At 42.2% G+C, this 22,628-nt stretch overlaps 2 protein-coding genes across 4 annotated transcripts in view; one reads left to right on the top strand and one right to left on the bottom strand.

Moving 5' to 3' along the window:
* Window positions 1–36: 36 nt before the first annotated feature.
* stau1 (staufen double-stranded RNA binding protein 1) lies at window positions 37–6,633 on the top strand. Of its 3 annotated transcripts, none has more exons than XM_017408500.3 (15): window positions 37–216; window positions 1,944–2,242; window positions 2,402–2,523; window positions 2,932–3,088; window positions 3,172–3,325; window positions 3,416–3,587; window positions 3,674–3,769; window positions 3,891–4,103; window positions 4,193–4,336; window positions 4,441–4,587; window positions 4,680–4,755; window positions 4,830–5,149; window positions 5,241–5,363; window positions 5,979–6,058; window positions 6,212–6,633. In XM_017408500.3, the coding sequence occupies exons 2-15, from the start codon at window positions 2,050–2,052 to the stop codon at window positions 6,297–6,299; spliced, it is 2,085 nt and encodes a 694-aa protein (XP_017263989.1). In that variant the 5' UTR covers window positions 37–216; window positions 1,944–2,049; the 3' UTR covers window positions 6,300–6,633. The 3 variants fall into 3 exon arrangements, with proteins under 3 accessions (XP_017263989.1, XP_017263988.1, XP_024859998.1); XM_017408499.3 differs by having other exon boundaries at window positions 3,169–3,325; XM_025004230.2 differs by having other exon boundaries at window positions 3,169–3,325; window positions 5,241–5,367.
* A 5,997-nt stretch (window positions 6,634–12,630) lies between these two features.
* The window catches only part of kcnb1 (potassium voltage-gated channel, Shab-related subfamily, member 1), a 35,807-nt gene continuing 25,809 nt past the window's right edge, over window positions 12,631–22,628 (bottom strand). The window contains exon 3 of the mRNA XM_017408409.3: window positions 12,631–20,985. Coding sequence (XP_017263898.1) covers window positions 19,084–20,985 — 1,902 coding nt within the window. The 3' untranslated portion in view covers window positions 12,631–19,083. The remainder of the gene's footprint in view (window positions 20,986–22,628) is intronic.

Below are 22,628 nucleotides of genomic sequence, written 5' to 3'. Positions count from 1 at the left end.
TGATACCGTCACTTCCGGGAGAAAAAAATCAAGCCTGTGCCATTCTCTTTAGTGTTTGCCCTGTCCTCCCAATGCTCACCTCCTCTCTGGCCGCATTTTGATTATAAAATAAGAGACACCGACGCCTCAAACTTGCCATCAGCCAGAGCAAACAACATTAAAGCACCGCTTCTTATGGAGTAATAAAAAAAAAACACGAAGAAAAGAAGTGACGAGGTGAGGCTTTGTACGCTGACCTGTCGGTGTTAGCTAGCAGCCTTAGCCATTTTTCAACAACACCGGCCGGTAAATCCATATAAAACGACATGACCAGACTTCCTAACTCGTGTCAAGCCCCGCTGCCTCTTAGTTGTGAGTCTGCCTTCATTGCTGCGTCGCTTCGAAAGCGATTTCTTTCGTTTTTCTGCGAAGGTAAACGCACCGGTGCCACTGCAGAGACGAGGCTGGTTTGCTAGCTCGGTCCTCCGGAGTGGCTCGTATTAAACCCACCACCCCCCTCATCCGGCGGCCTAATTTAATTTGGAGATGGCATGTATTTTGTGTTGACAGTGGTGTCAGTTGGGGATCGGTGGTCTAATCGTTTGAAATGTGGGAGATGTCGGCTGTACGACGCACAGATGCGGTGTTTGGGAGTGTTTTCTCTCATTGTGTGCAGCGGCTAACTAACCACTAGCTCACCGACTGATCCTGCTATGAGACACCAACATTTAATGGAAGTTTATTTCAGGTGCAGCTCCTAAAAGCTATGTTTTCTGTTTAACCGTGTAACCATTGCTGTGTATGTAGGCCTGTAATAAATGGCTAAATTGCAAACATAAAAGTAACACCAGTTATTGAGAGGAGAAACAGGAATACATGGAGAAGCAGGGATGATCTGCACAAACTGAGGACCTCCAAATTGTCCAAATGATGTTTTGTTCCTCACTATTTTAATCTACATTTACTCATCCCTTTCTCCTAACTCCTGTACTGCTGGTTTTTTTTAATTATTTCACTGCAACAAGGCTGTTAGCACACTGAAAAGTCAATTTTATGAATGACAGTTGAATCAAATTGTCACAGCTGACTGAGTAATGTATTCTCTGTCATTTGTATTGCTGTCATTTCATTGGCTTCTAAGTGTATATTTTACAGTGTGTTTGTGTTAAATCACTACAGGTTTTAAAACAGGTTTGGCCACAAACATTAACACATTAGAGAGCAAAATTATAGGGTTGAAATACGAAATGCAGTGATTTTCAAACCTCATCAACCCATATTTTGTTTACAGTGAAACATAGTAAACACAAATGCAATTTTTTTTTAGAAAAAAATAAAGTAAATTTTAATTTTTTGACAGCAGCACATCTGTCTTTTGCACAGGACTGTATACTTGCAGGTGGTTTTGTGATTTATTTTAATAAATGGAGACAGTAGGGAGAAATGCAGAACCTTCAGATGTTTTGCATTTCTTTCATTGAGGAGCTTCTGTCAAAGTCGTAATAAATATTTTGCATTTCTCCCCTGTAGCTGAACTAATTGTTAACTCTTTGCTTTCCTAAAATTTGCTCACAGTCACCATCATAGGATCATTCAGGTCAACATGTCTTGGCTACAAGCTTGTTCTGAATTCACATGTTACCCAACACCCTGTTAAGATGCTTTATTTCCTTTTGTTGTTTCTTTTCTCTCCAAACTGAGTAATTGAGCCAAGGATCTCTGTGTTTTTTGTACCTTAAAACACACATTTGTGGCCCGTCAGGAAAAGAATAGACAGAAGCATATCAATATGTAAAAGTAACAATGAAACTAAGAACTCTCTGATAAGCTGCATTCAGCTGTGTGCAGTTTTCCTTAAAGACTTAAGAGGTGTGTGTTCCACTTCTTGTAACAAATGGATGCGTTTGGAATGCAGTAAATGTTGCTCTTATATGAATATCTGATTATTTCTTTCTGTCCAACAGACTCTCCTCCTGGCAGAGCTTTCATTCAGACCTCTTCAGCCCGCGGTCCCTCCCACACTCTGCATTTCTTATCTTGACTTCAGCCTACGAAGCGAGAGCAGCGAGGATGTCTCAGCTCCAGTTCCAATGCCCCGCCAGTCCCGTGCCCGCTGCCTCCGCCCCGTTGCAGCTGGGGCAGCCGCAGCCCGGCTACAGCATCCCCTGTGCAACAGGCGCCCTTCCATCAGAGAGTGCCAGTCAGCCCGTCAGGACCTCCGCTCTCCCAGCGGGCTCTGCCACTCCTTATAATACCACCACAGGTGGGTTTTATCAGTGCATACTTCCTACTGATCATTTCTTTAAAAAGTCAAGCATATTGCCCTCTGTTACTTTTAATGGATCATTGGGTTATAAGCTGCATGTCTTTAGAACTAACTACAGATTTTCTTTGATATTGTTTTTCTTTTGTCTTGTTTCAGTATCTAACATGGCAAACCCTAAAGAGAAGACCCCCATGTGTTTGGTGAATGAGTTAGCCCGTTTTAACAAGATCCAACCCGAGTACAAGCTGCTTTCTGAGCAAGGACCAGCTCACTCCAAGGTACAGTCAGACATGTAACTTCATTTACGTTACTGACTAGGAGTGTAACCAGACACTTCTCTCACCAGATAAATTACTGGGTTCACAAGATCAAGGCTGTTAAATACGTGACAGAGACTCTTCCACTCAGCACGTAGCTGCAGAGGCTGCAAGAAGAGGTCGGACAAAGTCGCTTCTCACAACGCAGCTTGACTTAAGTGACCTTGCAGGTCCCGTGCCTGACCGGTTTGACGATTTAAAGTGATGGAGGCATTTTAAGTGTTAAAACCAAATTGACTCCGAATCTACTGGACAAGAAATCTTGTGATGTTTTAGTCTTGCAAGATCTCGAGGCACGAGATCCTGTTACACCCTGACTGCTGATCATCATTCCAATGATAAAAAAAACCCCAAACAAATCTGTTTCAGATTTTCTCAGTCAGGCTCACGCTGGGAGATCAGCACTGGGAGGCAGAGGGGACCAGTATCAAGAAAGCCCAGCATTCCGCCGCCGCGTCGGCTCTTGCTGAGACGACGCTTCCCAAGCCCACCGTGAGGACGCCCCGCAGCACAGGCAGGAACCCAGGTGGGCGGCTGCCACCGACTCTGTCGGCGCGTCTTTCCAGCGAAAGCTTTGCGTTCGTAACCGAATCGTTTCTCCTGCAGCAGATGGCATTACACATACCATGGAGCTGAATGCACTCTGTGTGAAGCTCGGCAAAAAGCCCAACTTTAAACCTATCGACCCGTACCCGGGGATGAGACCGCCAAACTTCAACTACAACGTCCGGGCTCCCGGGCCTTACCAGCGCTCTATGCAACAGTGAGTTCTCCTCACAGAAGAAAGTGTTTCTTGTGTTTTGTCTATAGTTTCTTTTCGGGGGATCTAATAACCCTTTTTATACACGTCCAGGTACTACTATCCATTTCCTCCAGTGGGACCAATGATCTACCACATGGAGCTTTCCATCGGAGGCCAGCAGTTCATTGGGAAGGGGCGCACAAGGCAGATGGCCAAACACGAAGCGGCTGCCAAGGCTTTGAAAGTGCTGCAGAAGGAACCCATGCTGCAGCAGTGTCCAGTGGTGAGGAAGAACGGCACACGCTCAGCACCACCGCTTTCATCCAGTTTCAGAGAACCTTTTCCCACTTTTGTCGTTGTCTTGAACAGATGAACGGCGAACCCGAGGAGGAGAACTTGAACAAATCGGAAATCAGCCAAGTATTTGAAATTGCCCTGAAACGGGACTTACCTGTCAGCTTTGAGGTTTGAATTGATCTGGATTATATATATAAGAATGAGTCGGCCATGTAAAAACAAAACCTTGTGTTTCATGCAGTCAGGTTAAGCAGGTGGTTGTCTTTTTTTTTGTTTGTTTTATTTCCAGGTTTTGAAAGAAGAGGGCCCTCCACACATGAAAAGTTTTGTAGTGCGTGTCGCAGTTGGGGAGTTCGTGGGAGAAGGCGAGGGGAAAAGCAAAAAGATCGCCAAGAAGCTGGCGGCAGCGGCGGTCCTGAGCGAGCTGAAGCGGCTGCCCCACATGCCGAGCGCGGAGAAGAAGCTGCCGCGCATCAAAAAGAAAACCAAATCTATCATCAAGGTGACGTACCGCCTGAACTTGAGTCGGGCTGAGTCAGAGCGGCCCTAAGAGCCCCTCGTTAAGTAACGATTCACTCATCGTGCCAACAGCTGCAGACCAGCCCCGAGTACGGCCAGGGGATGAATCCCATCAGCCGCCTGGCTCAGATCCAGCAGGCCAAGAAGGAGAAGGAGCCAGAGTACGCCATGGTCACAGAGCGAGGCCTGCCACGGCGCCGGGAGTTCGTCATGCAGGTGGGTCTGACGGCCAGATTAAGAAAGTGTTGAATCTCCGATGTCCTCTTTCGTTGCCTGTTCGTTTCCTGTCGTTTGTTTTCACCTTTCACGTTCTGGTCCAGGTGACTGTGTGTGGCCAGTCTGCAGAGGGAATGGGACCGAGTAAGAAGGTGGCCAAGAGGAACGCAGCAGAGAAAATGCTGGAACTCTTAGGATATAAAGTGCCTCAGCCTCAGCCTCCCAAACCAGCCCTAAAAACAGATGAGAAGGTACCGCTCGGTACCAAGAAATCCAATTAAATATTTCAGACATCTTAATGCCGATGGACGTCTTGTAAGATCTTTTTTTAAATTCTGTTCAGACCCCAGTGAAAAAACCAAGCGATGGGCGCAAAGTGACCTTCTTTGAACCGGGTTCTGTAGAGGAGGTGGCATTGGGTAGGTGTTTGTTGAAGCCGCCCCTTGCGGATTGGAATTTAAACTTGCTTTTAGAAATGTTGTTTTCATGGCAGGTTCTAAAGAGGACGACTTCCGCCTGCCTTACCTCAGCACCCAGCAGCTGCCTGCGGGTATTCTGCCCATGGTGCCCGAGGTGGCCCAGGCAGTCAGAGCCTGCCAGGGACCTCAGGCCAGGGACTACAGCCGGGCCGTGCCCAATCCAGGCAAGGCCACCATCACTGCCATGATTGCCAACGAGCTGCTGTATGCTGGGACGTCCATGACCGCTGAGACTATCCTAAAGAGCAAAAATATCATGAGCCAGCTGCCCCACGGCCCCATCACCAGGCCGTCGGAGCAGCTCGGATACCTCGCGTCCGTGCAGAACTTGCAGGTAACCCACAGTTCACACACGGCAGGAAGTCCAGGATGCTTTTATGTTCGTTTGGCCAAGTTCACCAAAGTGTGTGATTTCCCTTTTGCAGGTGGATTACACAGACTTTCCCAAAAACAATAAGAATGAGTTTGTGTCGCTGATCAATTGCTCCTCCCAGCCTCCGCTCATCAGTCACGGGATTGGAAAAGATGTAGAATCGTGCCACGATATGGTTGGTAATAAAAGAACTGAACATCCACAGTGCATCAGTGTAATCCTGCAGAGGGACTAAATACATGGAAAGATCAGAAAAAAATAATTCTTCATTACGAGAAAAAAAAGCAGTGCTTGAAAATAGTGAAAACGCTTTTATTTTGAAGTTGCGAATCAATTTGTCAATATACAGTAAGAGTAAAGTTGAATACCATTACATTTAATGAAATGAAATCAATTTACAGCATATCTAAAACTGAAACTTCTTTTCTTTTTTCTTTTTAAGTTTGTCTAATATAAAGGAAGAAGTTTAAATAAATAAATAGTTAGTAAAAAAAAGAGCTTTATGTCAATATGAACTGATATATATTTGAGCAACACAGCAGTGCCCAACTTTGCAAAAAAAATAAAAAATTTATTGTTTTTTTTAGGTACTTTAGGAGGAAACGGGCATGTGTTAATGAATACTGAACAATAGAAATAACAATGAAAACCTTTTATTAGTTTCTCTGCCACAAACCAAACAAGCTGGATGTTTTTTTAATGAAACGCCCACACACTCTCTAACTTCCTAAGTTGTTTCCTGTTGAGGCCGACTGCCGCAGTAATAAATGCTGTTTCTGAACTTCCCCAGGCTGCTCTGAATATATTAAAGTTACTCTCTGAATTGGACCTGCAGGCGAACGAGCGGACAGGAAACGGACCAACCTCGGGGTAAGCTGCGAGGAAGGACGTTTTTATTGATGATTTCATGAATGAACCGGTTGATCGAATCATTATTTTAGCTCTAAGTCAGACTTTTGTTTTTACTTTGTAACAACATATGCGGCCAAACTAAACCTGTGGGGGTTTTTTTGTCCTCTTCAGATGCGGCAAGCAGGAGATGGAAGGCGACTTGCACCTCAAACAGGCTAACTCAAGCACATTGGCACAGACACTTGACGGCAAAGCTTAGATCCGGTTTGGTTGTCTGTAAAAGCACTAGAGAAAACTCACAACACACTGTAGGCTCAAACCTGTCACTGTTCATACTCATTATCATTATTATTATTATTACAAAATGTTCACAGTTAAACAAGATTAATGGGAAAATTAGCTTCTTCTTCTTCTTGATGTTGTTTAATTGTCCACATTATTTATTTTTCATTTGCTTCGTTGGGGGGGAAGAGTGGCTGCATCCTGGTCATTGAGTTTGAGGTTGTTGGTATATTTAAAAAAAAAAAAAAAAGTACGATTAACTGTGAACTTTCTTTTGTTTTGAATAGAAACTGTTTCCTGTATGTGATGCCCACTAATTCTTGTTTTTAAGTGTTTTACCCCCCAATCGGAAAGTCCGGAAGGAGAGAATTTCTGAAGGTTTGGGCCTCATCTTTGCCCAGGGTGCAGCTGGTGGACCTCTTGATTTTCCTACAGTGCTTTATATGTACAACCAAATAGAATATGTGGCTAAATGTAGCTTGTAATGTAATGTGATGTTGCCCCTGCTGTGTGTGGCAGGGACAATCCCCTCCTCCTTCCTCTTGTCATCTTCCCTTCTCCCTCCCCACCCTTTAGAATTAAACTTTTGTGCTTGCAGGCACAAAAACCAAAAACGTCTGCACTATTTTTATTATTTTATTTTTTTTGCCACTGGTAATTGGGTGTAGTTCAGTACTGATGGTATAAAAATCTCCTTCCAGTCCAGAGAAACGGCTAGTTTTTGTGGTTCGTTGGAGTTTTTTGGAGTAATTTGATTTATTGCAGACATGGAAGCGACCACTTCATTGCTTTTTGTTCTTTTAAGCAGTTTGGACTAAACTAAACATTTTATTTTCCTTTTATTCCGAATCTTCAGCTTGGCTGGAAATGTAAGAAACATTTGGCGCCTTACAGCAGTGGGTCGTGTGGTCTTGTATGTAAATGTAGGATCTTACTGAGCTGCGACTGTCGGAGACTCAGAATTGTGAAAAAATGAGCAAATTTTCCGATTCAGTCTCACTTAATTTCCGAGTGTTTGCGACCAAGTAAATCACAGCTTATTTCTGTTTGTACGAAGAACACGAACCTGTATTCTAGGCCGTACACATCGTTTTGTTGCCCACATCGTACCCACCTTGGCAGCTGCCTCTGTGTTTCTGATTAAACTTACATGAAGGCACTTTTGAAATAAAGACAGGCAGATAGGAATCAGGGTTTTTTTTGTTATTATTTATTATCAGCGTGGTTTTGTAGACCTTAGATCAGGGGTGTCCAACCCTGGCCGTCATCCTGCATGCTTTACTTGTTTCACTGCTCCAACACACCTGATTTAAATCAATGGGTGATTAACAGGCTTCTGCAGAACATGAAGAGGTGATTTAACCACTGAATCAGGTGTGTTGGAGCAGGGAAACAAGGAAAACATGCAGGATGGTGGCCCTTGAGGACCAGGATTGGACACCCTGCCTTAGACATTCCTGGATGCCAACTCGGGTAGATCATATTCTACTTTGTTTTCTCGCGTATTCTGGTCTTGTGCGTGTGAAGATGTTCATGTGTTTGTGGGAAAATTGTTTATTTTTTTTTAGTTTAAACAAAGCAAAAGCATATTTACTTTTTTTATTTACTTCACTGTTTTTTGTTACAGACATCTACAAATTGTATAAATCTAGATAAAATCATGAAACTCATTATGCAGTTAATGGCTGTTGATATTTATAACTCTGTACTAAGCTGACTGCAGGGATTTTTTTTCATCATTAGTCATACTTTGTGATTCAATGAAAACAGGTTTTGTCAGTGACTGATTTTACTGAATAAGTATGTTTTTTTTTCTGAGGACAGTAACCCTGATGAGCACTTTTGTTGTCTTTAGAGTTTTGAACTCGTTCTTCCAACCCATAGATGGTGTGTCAGATGGAGTAAAAGAAATCCTTTTTTGGAGCTCGTTAATGGAACTTAAAAGCATTTTATTTTATTTAATTTTAGTGCCAATCTACTTTAGTTACTCCATGCTACATGTAGGGTTGGAGTTAAATCAGCTCTTGGCAGTTTTGCATCCTGTCACTCATTTACATGTCCATAGTTAGGATACTATTTTAGCATTTACCCAGCTTTTGGTTGTCCATTTAGTCAAAATTTTCCTGACCATCACCGTAATTTAATCAGTTCTGCAGCCGATCGACTCTCATTCATGTCGTTTTTCTGTTCATTTATTGTAAATCCTCCGAGTTGCATTCGATTTCACCGTTAGGCTTCTGTGTGTTTATCAGGGGAAGGTTCATTATTGGCTCTTTGCTGCTTGTTGTCAGGGACGGGGAACAAACACTTGTCAAAACCCTTTAAAAGCAACGGGCTGGATTCCCATGGCAACCGCCTGGAGAGAGGCGGGAAAAGAAAGATGTTATTAGATTTAGGTGGAAAACATGAGCAAGCTCAAAGCAGAAAAGAGCCGCGCGAGTAAAACTCTGCCCTGACCGTCAGATTACACATCCAGGGTCAGGTGGGGCGTTTCACACACCGAACACATTAAAATGAGGAGTTATTTTGGTCATTTAGCCGTGGATATGAGACTTAAAAGATCAGGTGCGTAAATAGGGGTCAAGTAAATAAATTAAAACTTTGTGTGGTAGTAGCTGAGACTCATCCCTGACAGATACTCTGAAAACAATCAGGAGTCAACTCTATTAGTAAAACATCTGATGAACTGCTACATTTATTTCAATGAGGCTTTCAGGAAACAATCATTTGTTGTTCAACTGCAGCAGATCAACCTGTGGAGTCAACCCCGTTCAAGATGGCCGCCACAGCCAACTGATCTTAGAAGCCATAAAACAGGCCGGAACTCGGATCAGATGATGTATTATGTGAGAGTTGTCACAGAACACGCTCCAAGTGTTACTCGTTGCTCGAGATTTTTGGTTAAAACTGCTGGAGTCGACTCTGTTAGCAAAATATCTCATAAACCACCAGACAGATTTGAATGAAACTCTCAAATGAGTCATTTCGTGCATAAACGACAGATCAGAGATTCAAGCACGTGTTTTGGATCCTGCTGCTAATTTAAGGTGTACATTAAAGCAACGTTTGGTCCTGTTTGGTCCTCTCCTGCAGTCGCTGCACTCATTAGCACCGGTGGCCATGGCAACGCCAGGAAAAATAAGATGAAATCTGTGACAGCAGCGATGTTATAGGGTAATACATTCCTGACAGCCTGCAAGAATGTGTTAAATTACAGTTATATATATAAATTTCTTTTGTCTTTAATTTCCTCTCAGTGTTTCTGCAGTTTGTGCATCTGAGTGTTTGCATGTGTGTATGTAAGATAGGTCCAGTTTCAGCTGACCTCTCTGACTGAAGGATGCCATCAGAGTAGACCGACACACACACACCAGCTGCCAGGACAGAAACACTGATCCAAAGATGGACAGGTACAACACAAAAAATATATATTTTTTTACTTCTTAATGGCAGTTTAGGTCCAAAATGTAGATCAGGTTCAACAAACAAACCCACCGCACAGCCCTTGTTTAAAATACAAATGCTCCAACATTCACAAGCTTATCATTTCTACCTTTTTAAAACCAAACCTAAGGTTTTGCAGAAGCTTTAACTCAGTTTCCATGGCAACACTGAACGTTTGAGTGATCACAGATGAGATTTTATCAATTTTATTTGTTTTTTTGCTGCTTATCTGGAGCCGTTTTGTGGACTGAACATGAGTGGTGATCATCAGACCCCCCCAAAACACACACACACACACACACACACACACTTCCTCAGCTGCCTCTCCCAGCTCCTCTTACTGAACACCGAGGATTATTACTGTGAGGAATATTCTCTCCAGTGAGTCCTGGATTCACCTAAAACCCCCTCCAAGCAGATCATATCCAGAACACCGTCCCTCTGAGACATCCAGGAGGCCTCCGGAGTCGTCCAGGCCTGTAAGAAGCCAACTTCCAGCTCAGTGTGAAGATTTTTCTCAAAACAAATCAAGCCAAGACACTGAAGGACTGAGCTCTGTGTTTTCAGCCGTTTGCTCCTGAGGGTGAAAGGTGAACACATCCAGCTCATCATGAAACCACCCACCCTCACGGTGTAAGGTCAGGATGCCGAAAACAAATTTAATTAAAGGTCTGACATTCATGTAAGAGTTTCAGACTTATGTTGAGAAAAACAGCCCTTTTGATTAAACTCTGAGCAGAAATTTCCCAACCATGCAATCCTGCGATCTCTCGTCTGATCTTCCCAACACAAAGATGCCTCTAACTCAGTCACTTTCACAGATATTGAGTTAAATCTGATGCAGTGGTAGCTGATTTCAGTTTAAATCCATTGAACAAAAACGTGGCAGGCGATGTGCATTCCTGCAGGGAATGCTAGGCCTTTGGGAATATTTTGTGATATATATATTTTACACCTGGGACATGATGTACTTTCTTAATGCTATAAGTGTGATTTGATGTTTTATTTGGAACCGTTACAATGTACCATAAACCAAGGTTTTAATGCCATCCTTGTTGCCATGGTTACTCACTTCAGATGGAGGCTCAGCTCTTGAAACGGCACAATAAAAACGGTGAATGTGGACTTTCACTAAATCTGTTGTTAAACTTCCTAAAGCCAACCAGAAGAAAGCATTCACCGAGACGATTCGGGCATCAGATCAAAGTGGCATTTGACAGGAAAATTTCCCCCTAAACTGCTTAAATAATAATTTACTTATATAAAGTCAGTCATTATAAAATGGATAATTAACTAATTAGTTGCTCAATGAGCTGCTGAGATACATCAGTAATTCAAATGTGAAAGTTATCGCAGTATTTTCAAAGTAAAAGTTTCCTTGTTACGGGTCCCAAAAGACCATTTTGGAGTGGATGCTTACTGTAAACTGAGCAAAAATGTCATCTCCAAATAGGACTTTATTATCTTTGTAAATAAAGTGAGAATCATGATGCACTTCCACGAGGAAGTGTGCCAAAATGTAAAAGAAAAAAGATTATATAACAGCGTTTCCTGAAGGAGAATTATTCCTTTTCAAAGCGCCGTTACTCAACATCATATTTATCATTACAAACACTTACAATCTATGACCTTATTATTAAGTTTATTACAATATATTATTTCATTCACATTAGGGTGGGGTGAGGTTATCCAACTTCACGTCATTTAGAGACATTTTTCTCCTCTGATGCTGTAATTTTTTAAACTTTATCTTGTTAAAACATTCGATTTTGCTCATGTCACTCATTTTAAATGTTTACACTTGAATTTGGCACATGAATCCCCTGCTTAGGACTAGGTATTTAAAAACACGAGTTAAAAAACTACTCATGTTTTTACAGCATTAGACCTTCACCTGTTGAAGCGGCTCATTGCAGAAATCAAACCTAAAAACATCACCCTGAACCACGTGAAATGGCCTAGTAGTTCCCCAGAGAATATCGGTGTGCGATTCTGAAACGCAGGTATGCGCTCAATGTAAACAAAGCACTTTCGTCAACAAATCTGAGCGTAAATACGTACCAGTACATCAAAATCGTCCATCTTCTTGATCCCAAACGCCTCTTCCAAGGTCACTTTGACTGTTTCCGAAGGTAAACGAACACGTGATAGTTGGCAACCAGTCAGAAACCTTTAATTAAAGGACACATTAACCAAGTATACGAGAAAAGAAATAATCCGTAGATCTTTTCTTACTTGAAGAGATGTTTCTGACCGGCCTGCATGACCTTTACAATGAGAGCCTTTAAAGGAGCGAAAAGGCAAACTAGAGAAAACAAGCCGCTCATTACACTGAGAGACATTACTGTAAAAGTTTTGTTTCTGTAAGAAAAGAACAACATACGATTGTTTAACAGAGACTAGGCTGTTTACTTTTGCCACTATTTCAGTCCGTATGTAAAGACAGAGGACAGATGTGGGTCAGTGTCGCTGCAGGGCTTTTTTTTCCTCCTTTCTCTTACCAGAACCCTCGTCTGAAGCCCATTTGTTGGATCTGGTTCCTACCAAACTGCCTTTGTCTGGCAATAAACTACCACTAGATGGCAACGTTGTTTCTCACTTAGATTTTAAGCAACCCCCCCCCCCGACTCCATCAGTAGGAAGCCTTCCATGTAGGGGTGTGAGGAGATGCATGGCGAGGCTGGCAGCTTGCTCCTGCCCCAGCTTCCCTCTTCATTTCCCCTCCTCCTTTCCTCTCTCTCTCTCTCTCTCTCTTGTTAGACCCCCCCCCCAAAAAAAAAAAAAAAAAAAAAAATCCTTCTCAGATGCACTAAAAATCCACGTACAGTGCACAGGAAGTCAACAAGTCACGGATCAAAAACGTAAAGTGATTCGATTTATTTCATTTTTGAGTCATTCAAGGGAAACGTTGCGTTTTCTTAAGAAATAGAAATATCTGAAGACATTTAGACACTTGTTTTGTTTTGGGTTTTTTTTGGTTATTTTTTTGTTTTGTTTTTTTGTACATGACAAGTACTGGCTCTGTGTGAATCACAACCAGTCACAACGCCAAAGTTACAACATGCACTGAACAGGAGAACATTGATACAGAAACAACAGCATAGAAAGTCAATGGGTAGAAATGTTACTTGGGAATTTTTTTTTTTTCTTCTTTTTCTTTTACAAAACAGACAGCCTCGAGACCTACAAACAACATTGTATAAGAGCTGGCTAAAGTCATTCAAATATCTTTTTTTTCATTTTTTTTTTTTTAAATTCATTTCCCTGGAAACATTGTGTACTTTACAAAGACTGATGGCTTAGGCAAGGTTGGGGTCCGTTCCACTGAGAGCTCAAACCGTAACAAACATCCAGTTTGTGTTATTAAGGTTGTGCTGCTGTAGGTTTCAGCCGTAATCACATGCTGTAATACTGCTTATTTCTACAGTGCCATAAGTGACGAGTGTTCTCCATCGAGGCGTCCTGATTCGACCCCAACCCTGTGATACAGTGTTACATATCAGAGTGTGCAGAACTGAGCTACCTGCAAAAAGCAGCGATTCTCGTCGGGTTTTGGAAACTACCAGGTGCTCTGAAAAAGGTCCTGTGGGTTTCAAACGACAACGGAAAAAATATATATAAAAGACTTAGTTCAGATCTTTTGGAGTGGGGCTCCATGGGACGGTTATGAACAAACAATATCTTACCTGCTGGAGATAGCTCTGTGAACGAGATCGTTCGGAGGAGAGTTGGACGAGCTGGCGACTAACCCGAATGAGGCTGAGACCGAAGTGGATCGATGCCATCTTGAAATGACTCATTTCAGAACAGCTCATGCAATCACCATTTGATCATCCTTAACGCTAGCCTAGCCTAGCGGTACCCAAACCTTCCAGATTTGTGAGCCAGACGATAGCTAACTGAAGTGTCCAAACATGACTATTAAGCCGTTAAATAAGGCAACAAAAACTATCAATATCAATTTAAAACTCAGGTTTTCATTTCTTCTAAGGTTTATGCCAAAAAACGTACAATTTGGAATCATTTTTAAGCTCAGTTTGAATTCTGTAGATCATCTCAGGACCCCACATTGGAAGTTTTATAACCTACAGTAGGACCCCCGACCTCAACTTAGGGAACCAATGCTTTGCATCACCTTCACTCTCACATCCCACGGTTGTTCTGGCAGAAATATCATTGATTCTGCTGTAAGTGTTACTGCTAGCTGCTGCTGTTTGCTCTTGCAAATAACCATAGAATCCTTTCTGTGAATTGTGAAACTGACGGGGATCAGCGGCCCACTTCGGTCTTCTCCTCACTCGGACTAGCCATGAGCTCGTCAATCCGGTCTGAGGTCATTCGAAGCGCTATCTGTAACAGGTAAGATATTGATTGTTCATTATCTTTCCACAGAAGCTCACTTCAGAAGAGCTGAACTACTGCTTTAAAGGTTAAATTTATCAGCTTACCAACAATCAAATAGGACTTTAGATCATAACTAAATGAATTTACTGTACACTTAAGAGTTTAATGGAACAGCTGGGAGTGTTGTTAAAGTGAAAATGGATCTGTGCTCTTTATAGTTTTACTTCCTAATAGATAAAAAAATGAACTCAGAACTGACTGATTAGTCCTTTGATTTCAGTTAAAGTCTCTCCACTGGGACCTGCGTGAATTTAAAGCTCCCGTAGAGTTAGTTTCCATCGTTTTGAATGGCTACCATGAAAATGGAGCGGACTACAATGTCTCAAAAAAAAAAAAAAAAAATTAAAAATAAGGTTGAATTCTTGGAAACTTATCTGGGATTTTATCGTGTCACAGTATCACAGTCTAAGTATCAAACATGTTTGATGGTTTCTTGTCTCTTCTGAAAAGCTGTCAGGATTTCAGTTCTCAGGTGTGTGTGTGTGTCTGTGTGTGTGTGTGTGTGCAGGCGTGGATTTGTGTTATACATCCACACCATGAATCTCAGTTTTCTACGGTAGTGCTTGCTGCCTATTCATGAACTATTGATTGTCATCTTTGTTGAGAGATACTTCAGTGAAAATGCTCCCTGACTGTAGGGTGGTGTGGAGAACCGAGACGACGGGACAAAGGATCACGTAAAAATGCTTCACGGGGGCCCGTGTGAGCCGAAGGCCCTTCATCCCGACACCAGAAGAGGAGGAAGATAAACCTTCGAGCATCGGGCTCTTTCAGGTTCGTGACTCACGCTGAAGGATAAGTCTGACTGGGACGGGTTTGCTCTCAGTTCGTGGAAAAACTGGGATCTCTCCGAGAGCTTTTTTTGGGGTTCAATCGTCTGACATTCATCGGCCAAGACTCTTTAAAAACTAAACAAAAACAAAAACAGTTAATGTCGGCGTGAAATGAACATTCAACTGGTGGTTCCGTAGAGGAGCTGAGCTTGTGTTGCTCCACGCTTACAAAATGTGACACGACTGTAAACAAATCACCGGCGTCTGTCTGAGGACGCGTGCAAAACATTTGCTGTCGGCTGTTGTGCAACAGGATCATTTATCATTATAAAAAAAAACACAAAGCATTTTGTGAACATAAACATTTTCCTTTGTGATCACCCACTACCACGACAGGCAGTGAATCGTGTAATTGCGCCTGTGTGTCCGTCTGTTAGCAAAATGTCTCATGAATCAGTGGATGGATGTTCATGAAACTCTCAGAAAGTTATCATTGGATGTACGTCTACAACTGATTACCTTTTGGAGTCAGACCAGTTTAAGATGGCCGCCACAGCTAATCGACATTAGTCAGCACATAAATGGCTATAAGGCTGTGCATTTTACAGATTTTGAGCTAAAATTAGGTGTGGTTGTAGTTATAACTCATCTGCAACACATACTAATAGCGCTAATAGTTGGTGTGAGATTTTTGTTTGAAACTTTGGCATTTAAAGCAGCAGGTGATATACATTCCTTCAAGAAATGCTACTTTCATTTACATTTGTTTAGATTTTCTTTCTGTAACTATCACTTCAGGTATTAGCAGGTTCATTTAAGTACATGTCTGAATACTTCAGGAAAAGAAAAAACTTGAAATTATATTTTTCTGCAACAGTAAAACAGCTTATTTAGATTTTACATTTTTTTCTTGATCATATAGTCAGATTTTATTTATAATATCTTTTTTTAAAAAAAGCATCTAAAACAGGTTAGTGGAGAGTAATCCTGTTGTTTTGTAATTTTTGTGTTCCTTTGAAATCGTTTTTGTTGCAGTCAGAATTGCAGATATATTTTCGGGAGAAAACAAAAAAAAAAACAGCATCCCAATTGAAAACAGTTCATTGTTTTCCATTAAGCAGCAGCCTCACTGCTTTAATGCTTTCCAGCAGTAACACACACACACACACACACACACACACACACATGGCTCCCTCTGCCTCTCACAGTCATTGCTATTCCTTTCACACCTCAGTTCCTCTCACTATGGGAGAGCAATATGAAACGGTCCAAGTCTGTGATTAAAACAGGAAATCAAATCAGGATTTGTGATTACACTCCTAACCAGAACTAAAAAAACTGCACGCCAATCATCCTCTGTTGACTTTGGGATCTAATTTTACCTCAAAACAAAACTATATTCATACTGCTTCACAGGCCTTATGGTTTGTATTTTGTAGTAGCCTATTTGGGTCAATAAATAAATCCTTTTTGGTCATAAATACATTAATAAAACACTCATATTTGTCGTGCTAGTAATTAGAACCCTATTGCACACTGGTGCACTGCGCAGAGGGTTCGAACACCATTTTTCCAAAAGATATTTCCTAATTAAGTGTTTAGATTATAGTAGTTTATTGCGCAGTATAATATTGCAAGGTGATGAGCAGTCATTTGGGAAATACTATTATTACTATTTGTTTTGTATAATGGTACAGTGTGCTTTTAATGCTTATATGGGTTTAAGTGGATGAGTTATCGATGGAGGTTTTGCATTTATTAAATGGTGTAAATGTATGCTTTCACTGACTTTCCTTCCTTAATTCTTGGCAGTGAAGATCTAATCTCATTTTCTTCTGCTTTGTCTAATGACATTAAAGCTTTGTTTAATGTTAATCATTCAATCATCTATGACTCATATGGGACTTAATGATATCACATTTCTGTATTTTTGTAGTTTTTGTACCACTGAAACCTCAGATGGACATCGGTTTTCTTAACAAAGTGTTTATGACTCATATCCTTGTAATTGTTGACACTTTTTTGTTTTCTCCCTATATAAACCCACTGTTAAGATGGCATTTTCAGTAAATATTCGGTTCAAAAGTAATTTTTTTCATAAAAGTCTACTTGTTGTGACTGTGTGGCAGTGTAAACACGGGATAAAATACTTTTCTTATCCCTCAGCAGGAGTCAAAAGCTAAATGATGCTATTTATTGGATGCTGTAGACGTTTCGAAAGTGCTGAAATGGAGAAAAGTTGCTTTGACACACTGTTCATGCATACACACAGTGAGGAATGACTCGAACATGCAACCACCGCCTTTTTTTCAAAGCTGCACGACTCTGAAAGGAAGTCTGCGTAGGAGCGTACGGTACATGCAGACCTTCGACCCTTGGACCGCTAAAATCCTCACTTCAAGCCACTAAGGACGTCTCCTGTCGCCGCAGAAACGAGATTGTCTGCCACACCTGTAGATCAGTTGAGCGGCTTCGTGTGTGCTCAGAAATGAGTTTGATCATCCTGGCAACTGAAAAATCAGCCCAATAGATATGCGGCGCTATTAGAGTTTGTATAAACGATGTTAGAAATCTAGCAGAAATTGAAACGACAAAGTTTGCTCCAACTTCTTTCCTGTCAGGCAGTTCATGGCCGATGCATGCTGAAGATCTTCCTACGTTAAGCATTTCTTTACTTTTACGCAAACAAACAGTGAATTCTTGTGTGTTTTTTCTGTTGACTGGGCGGGAGCATGCATTCATGTGCACTTTATGCAAAACTCAAAAGGAAACTCGTGGTCCTCCATGTTATCGCTGCTTAAAAAAAACCCATACATAGATGCTAATACACCTCTCAGAGAGAGAAATGTCAAAGTATTCATCCATCCATTCATTAAATGTTAGGGATAACGTGATACATGTTTAAAACAATAGTTTCGATGTTTTAAAATGGTGTTCTGTGCAAAAGTTACTAACAATGAGTATTTGACCTGTTATAGATGGCTCTCTGAATGACCTCAGTTTTGGAAAATTATGTTTAATTTGGATCAAATCGACGAGCAAATGGCTAAGTGAAGTAGACTGCTGTCAGCTAAAAAAAAAAAACAACTCTAATCTCAAAAGTTTCACAATGGAAAACTTTTTTAAACCTTCACACAGCTGTCCAGTGAATTACACGTTTTTTCTGGCAGAATATCCCTGTTGGATAAATCTGAGTAGCCGTTCGCATGTCAGTCCGGACAGAATTGAAGTCTGTTTCTTCAAACTACAGTCATTCAAAGAGCTGTCTACAACAGGCACGACATTAACCGTCACAACCTTTCCACGGTACTTCACTTTGAAACACTTGAAGTACTGCGTTAAGAGAGAGCGGCCAACAAAAACGAACAACGCTCTGGAACCTCTGAGAACTGTAGACCAAGACACACATCACATTTAATTAGGACATAGCAAACTAGCAAATCACTTTCTATAAGGGACTTTCTCTTATCTATATAAAAATAAATCAGGTTTTCAGATTGTGTTTACACAGATCACTCACTCATATTCACACTCTTTCTCTCACAGTCCATATATCCAGACTCACACTCTACAGATGGAAATGACTAAGGCCAGGTTTGAGAATGGAGGGCACGAGTAAGTAGCTTATAGGCTTCTAGGTTCTCTCATGTAGCTCCAAGAGTAAAAAAATTAACCGGGAGTCAGTACAAGAATGTGAACTTTCTTTTAGGAGAATACAGAGAAGCCCCCACCTTTGGCGAAAATCATTATTTTTTTTGTGTTATACCAGATATAGCTGCTGCTCAATTTCTCTGCTGACTCTGCTTCTGTGAATAAACTCATTGGCTAATTGGGAGTGCTTTTTTTTTCTTTTTTACCCCCCTCTGTGCGTGAAATACCACTAACAGGAATGAGCTGAATGAGGGGCAGTGACATCCTCCAATTTAAACGTGTCTCTTGCAGAACATTCACCACACACATTAACCCAGAGCTTGTGGCCCTAATGGCAAGCTCAGGTAGTTTCTGAAACAGGAGAGCCTTTATCTCTCCTTCTTTCTTTTGTCTCTGGCTTATGGAGTGTTTTAGCTTGTCAGGTGTCTTTATCACAAACACTTTGTCCCCAACTCTGCTTTTTTTTTTGTCTTTTGTTTTTCTAGTACCTCAGAGGCTTTTATCCAAAGGATTTTGTCGTCCCCGCTCAACCTTTGGTCTACGTGTCAGCTCAGGTCCTATATGATTCCCATGAGTTTTTCCACGAATCCCTTCAGTGGGGAAGAGACAATTCTGACCAAGCATTTTCTGAGCTGCTTCTAAATGATTAGTCCCCCTCTGGTAATGAATGTTAATACTGCGCTTTGGGCTGGCGCTGGCCAGCAGACGCTCTGACGGACTGGCCTCGGCGTTGTCCCGGAGGTGTTCGTCGTCATCCGTGTCGGCGTCAATGTACTTACTGATGGACGAGTCGTGGAAAGTGAAGACAGTGGGGGCCATGGCAGTGCTTTCTGGTGACTTCGGGGGGGTTCTGCTGCTGGCAGTGGTGTACACAGAAACCTCAGGGCTCAAAAGAGAGTGGTCTGACACAACTGAGCTGTCCGAAAGAGGGGAAGGCCCAGAATCCCCGTCGCTACAGCAGCCTCCCTTAAGGCTTTTGGAGGAGTTTCCAGAAAAGAAGAACTTTCTTGGATTCTCAGAGCATGTGGACTTTGACACGGACATGAGCATGGACTCGTACTGCCCCAACGTTTGCTGGCCAGCCTTTGTGCTATTGTGCTGGGACAAACCCGTAGCTGGACCAAAAGTGAACCGACTGCTTTCCTGAAGACCAAGATCTGGTGCTGGACTGTGGGGGAAGCGTGGATTCTCCTGGAAGTCTGTTGCACAACTGATGTAGCTGTCAATGCTTGATAGGCTTTTCATATCCCCCACTCCTTGTGCCGATGGGCCATGATTGTGAATGGTCCCAAGTTCTATCTCATCCCTTTGTTTCCCCGCTCTGGACCCCCTGTCTTTAGCATTGAGGTTGGGCTGTGACCTTGTCTTTGCCATCTGACTGTACATTTCCTCGAGTTTCTCAACATTTAGCTTTTGGGGACTGGTGGCTCGAGCCTCGCACGAAGAGCCCAGCTCCTGGGCGTTGAACGATCGGTTTGAGCTCGTCTCTGATGCGGCTCTCTTGGACGTCCATTTCCAGTGGCTGGGAGAAAGGTGGTTGTCTTGAGGTCTCTCGCTCTTCTCCACCACCACGTCCATGAGCTCTGCACTTCGAGCGAAAGCCTCCTTCAAGTTCATAGAAACAATGCTACCATTTCGTTTAGCCCTTTCAAGGGCTTCCCTTCTCTTAAGAGCTTTTTCTTGCCTTTTCTGTTCTTTGTAGAATTCTGAAAAGTTATTTACAATGATGGGGATTGGCAGGGCAATGACAAGTACTCCAGCAATACAGCACAAACCCCCGACAATCTTTCCCAGCAGAGTTTTAGGGTAGATATCTCCATAGCCTACAGTGGTCATAGTAATGGTAGCCCACCAAAAAGAAGCTGGAATGCTTTTAAACTTTGTATCCTCTTCATCCTTCTCAGCAAAAAATACGAGACTGGAAAAGATCATGATGCCCATGGCCAGGAAAAGAATGAGCAGGCCCAGCTCGTTGTAGCTCCTCCTAAGGGTGAAGCCCAGAGACTGGAGGCCCGTGGAGTGACGAGCCAGCTTCAGGATCCGCAGAATCCGCATGATCCTGAAGATCTGGACCACGCGGCGGACGTTTTGAAACTGCAGCACGCTCTTGTTGGATTCCGTCAGGAAGATGGTGACGTAGTAGGGCAGTATGGCCAACAGGTCGATGATGTTCAGAGGGCCCTTGAAGAACTTCCACTTGTTGGGAGAGGAGAGGAAACGGAGCAGGTACTCCATGGTGAACCAGGCGATGCACACGGCCTCCACATGCGCCAGCTGCGGGTTGTCTGTGGACTGGCCGAACTCGTCCGTGCCCTGCAGCTCCGGGAGGGTGTTCAGGGACAAGGCGATGGTGGACAGCACGATGAAGAGGATGGAGATGATGGCCAGGATCTGAAAGACAGTGTTAAAGAGGTAACGTGAATAAGGACCGCAGCATAAAGAAATCTGATGCAATAGTCATAAACATAGAGAGCTGAGAGAAGGCGCTGAGTGGTCAAATCTATCAAATACCTGCAGGTTCATCCAAATACTGTCAAAAAAAATATATTAAAGGCAAAACACAAAATATTTTGCCCCCTAGTTTGACACCTTTTTTGCACACTGAATGACATCTTATAAAATAATAATACAAAATATATACCTTTTAATGTTTCCTGACAACTACAATGTTTGTGTTTCAATACAATCACCTGATTTTACCCTTAAATAAAACTGAACGCGTCCACTTCCCGCATATTTCATAAGGTCACGATTACAATTTGAAAGTGATGACCGTAAGTGAATGCCAATAATCTCGAAGTTTAAATAAACCTTCAGTAAATGTCCAGCTGAGTGACTGGCTGAGAGATAATGGACTGAATCGACTTGGGCTGTTTATTTATTTATGTCTCCCTTATCAGGCTTATCCACATGAGTGAGTGTGCTTAAGTGGACAATAAGGTTTAGCGGCCGCTAAATAAAAGGATTAAACCATCACACGCCACAGTGAAAGGCAGGCGATCACGTAATAGCCTGTGTGTGAGTTTGTTTGTTTGTCTGTCTGTTGGCAAAATATCTCTTAAACCACTGGATAGATTTTAATAAAACTCTCAAAAAATAATCATTAAGATGGTTGCCACAGGTCATCAACATTAGCCAATATAGAAAAGGCTTTAATTCAGTCCCTTTTACAGCTATTGAGCTCAAATCTGGTGAGGTAGTAGGTAAGAGTCATTCCTATCACATACTCTGAGGGCTATGGATATCTGTGTTTAAAACTTTGGCAATCAAGGTAGCGGATGATTGCATTCATTTAAAAAAGGCTAGTTTCATTTATACGTAGATCGTATTTCCCTAATGTTTCTTTTAAAATCCAGAACACAGATTTAAAAAAAAAAAAAAAAAGCTTTGCACAGAACACACGGGACGATGTTGTGATGAACTAATGACAACATGAGAGCTTTTATTGCTTTTAAAGACAAAGAAGAGGATTACTTCATGAACTGTTGTGCAGAATGGAAGCATTAACCCTACATCTCCAAACAGCACAACTTAGAGAGATGAGTAGGAGGTTGTTGCTAGAACACTGAGCTTGTTTTGGCAATAGCCCACACGCAAAAGGTTAGGATGTTATATGATGATATAAATCGTGGACGAGTTGAAATATCTCCTGCAAAAGCAGGAGCAGCCAACGCCACGAGGCAGCGAGAGACATTCAAGGCCCTCGTGGAACATTTAAGACTAACCCGAATAAAAGGGACAGTAGCAGCCGCTGACTGACAGCGAGGACTTCGACAAAGCGCCAATAATTCAGACTCCCCGGAGTGTAAGTGATGGCTAAAAAGGCAACATTATCTATGACCAATCAGGAGCAGGAGGACACTGTTGCCATAGCTTCATGGCAGACATGAATAATAGCCCTATCTGTTTATTTCCGTCCTTCTGTGTGGCTCCCCACTGCCCTGCAGGAAACCTATTTGAATCAAACACTTGAGAGGGGCTGGGGCTGAAGGCTGAGGGGCTGTAGCCGACGACGGCGGCGAAAAACTGAAGGG

The sequence above is a fragment of the Kryptolebias marmoratus genome, linkage group LG4 (genome assembly GCF_001649575.2).
Source record: "Kryptolebias marmoratus isolate JLee-2015 linkage group LG4, ASM164957v2, whole genome shotgun sequence".
NCBI lineage: Eukaryota > Metazoa > Chordata > Actinopteri > Cyprinodontiformes > Rivulidae > Kryptolebias > Kryptolebias marmoratus.
Note: the sequence above shows the minus strand (reverse complement) of the source record. Positions and strands in the feature narration are given on the sequence as shown.

Bases quoted from the DNA above. Each gene is read 5' to 3' on its own strand.
- stau1 (XM_017408499.3), top strand. From the start codon at position 2,050: ATGTCTCAGCTCCAGTTCCAATGCCCCGCCAGTCCCGTGCCCGCTGCC. The intron at 2,524-2,931 runs GTACAGTCAGAC...AATCTGTTTCAG, and splicing joins AAGGACCAGCTCACTCCAAG to ATTTTCTCAGTCAGGCTCAC. The intron at 3,770-3,890 runs GTTTGAATTGAT...TTTTATTTCCAG, and splicing joins ACTTACCTGTCAGCTTTGAG to GTTTTGAAAGAAGAGGGCCC.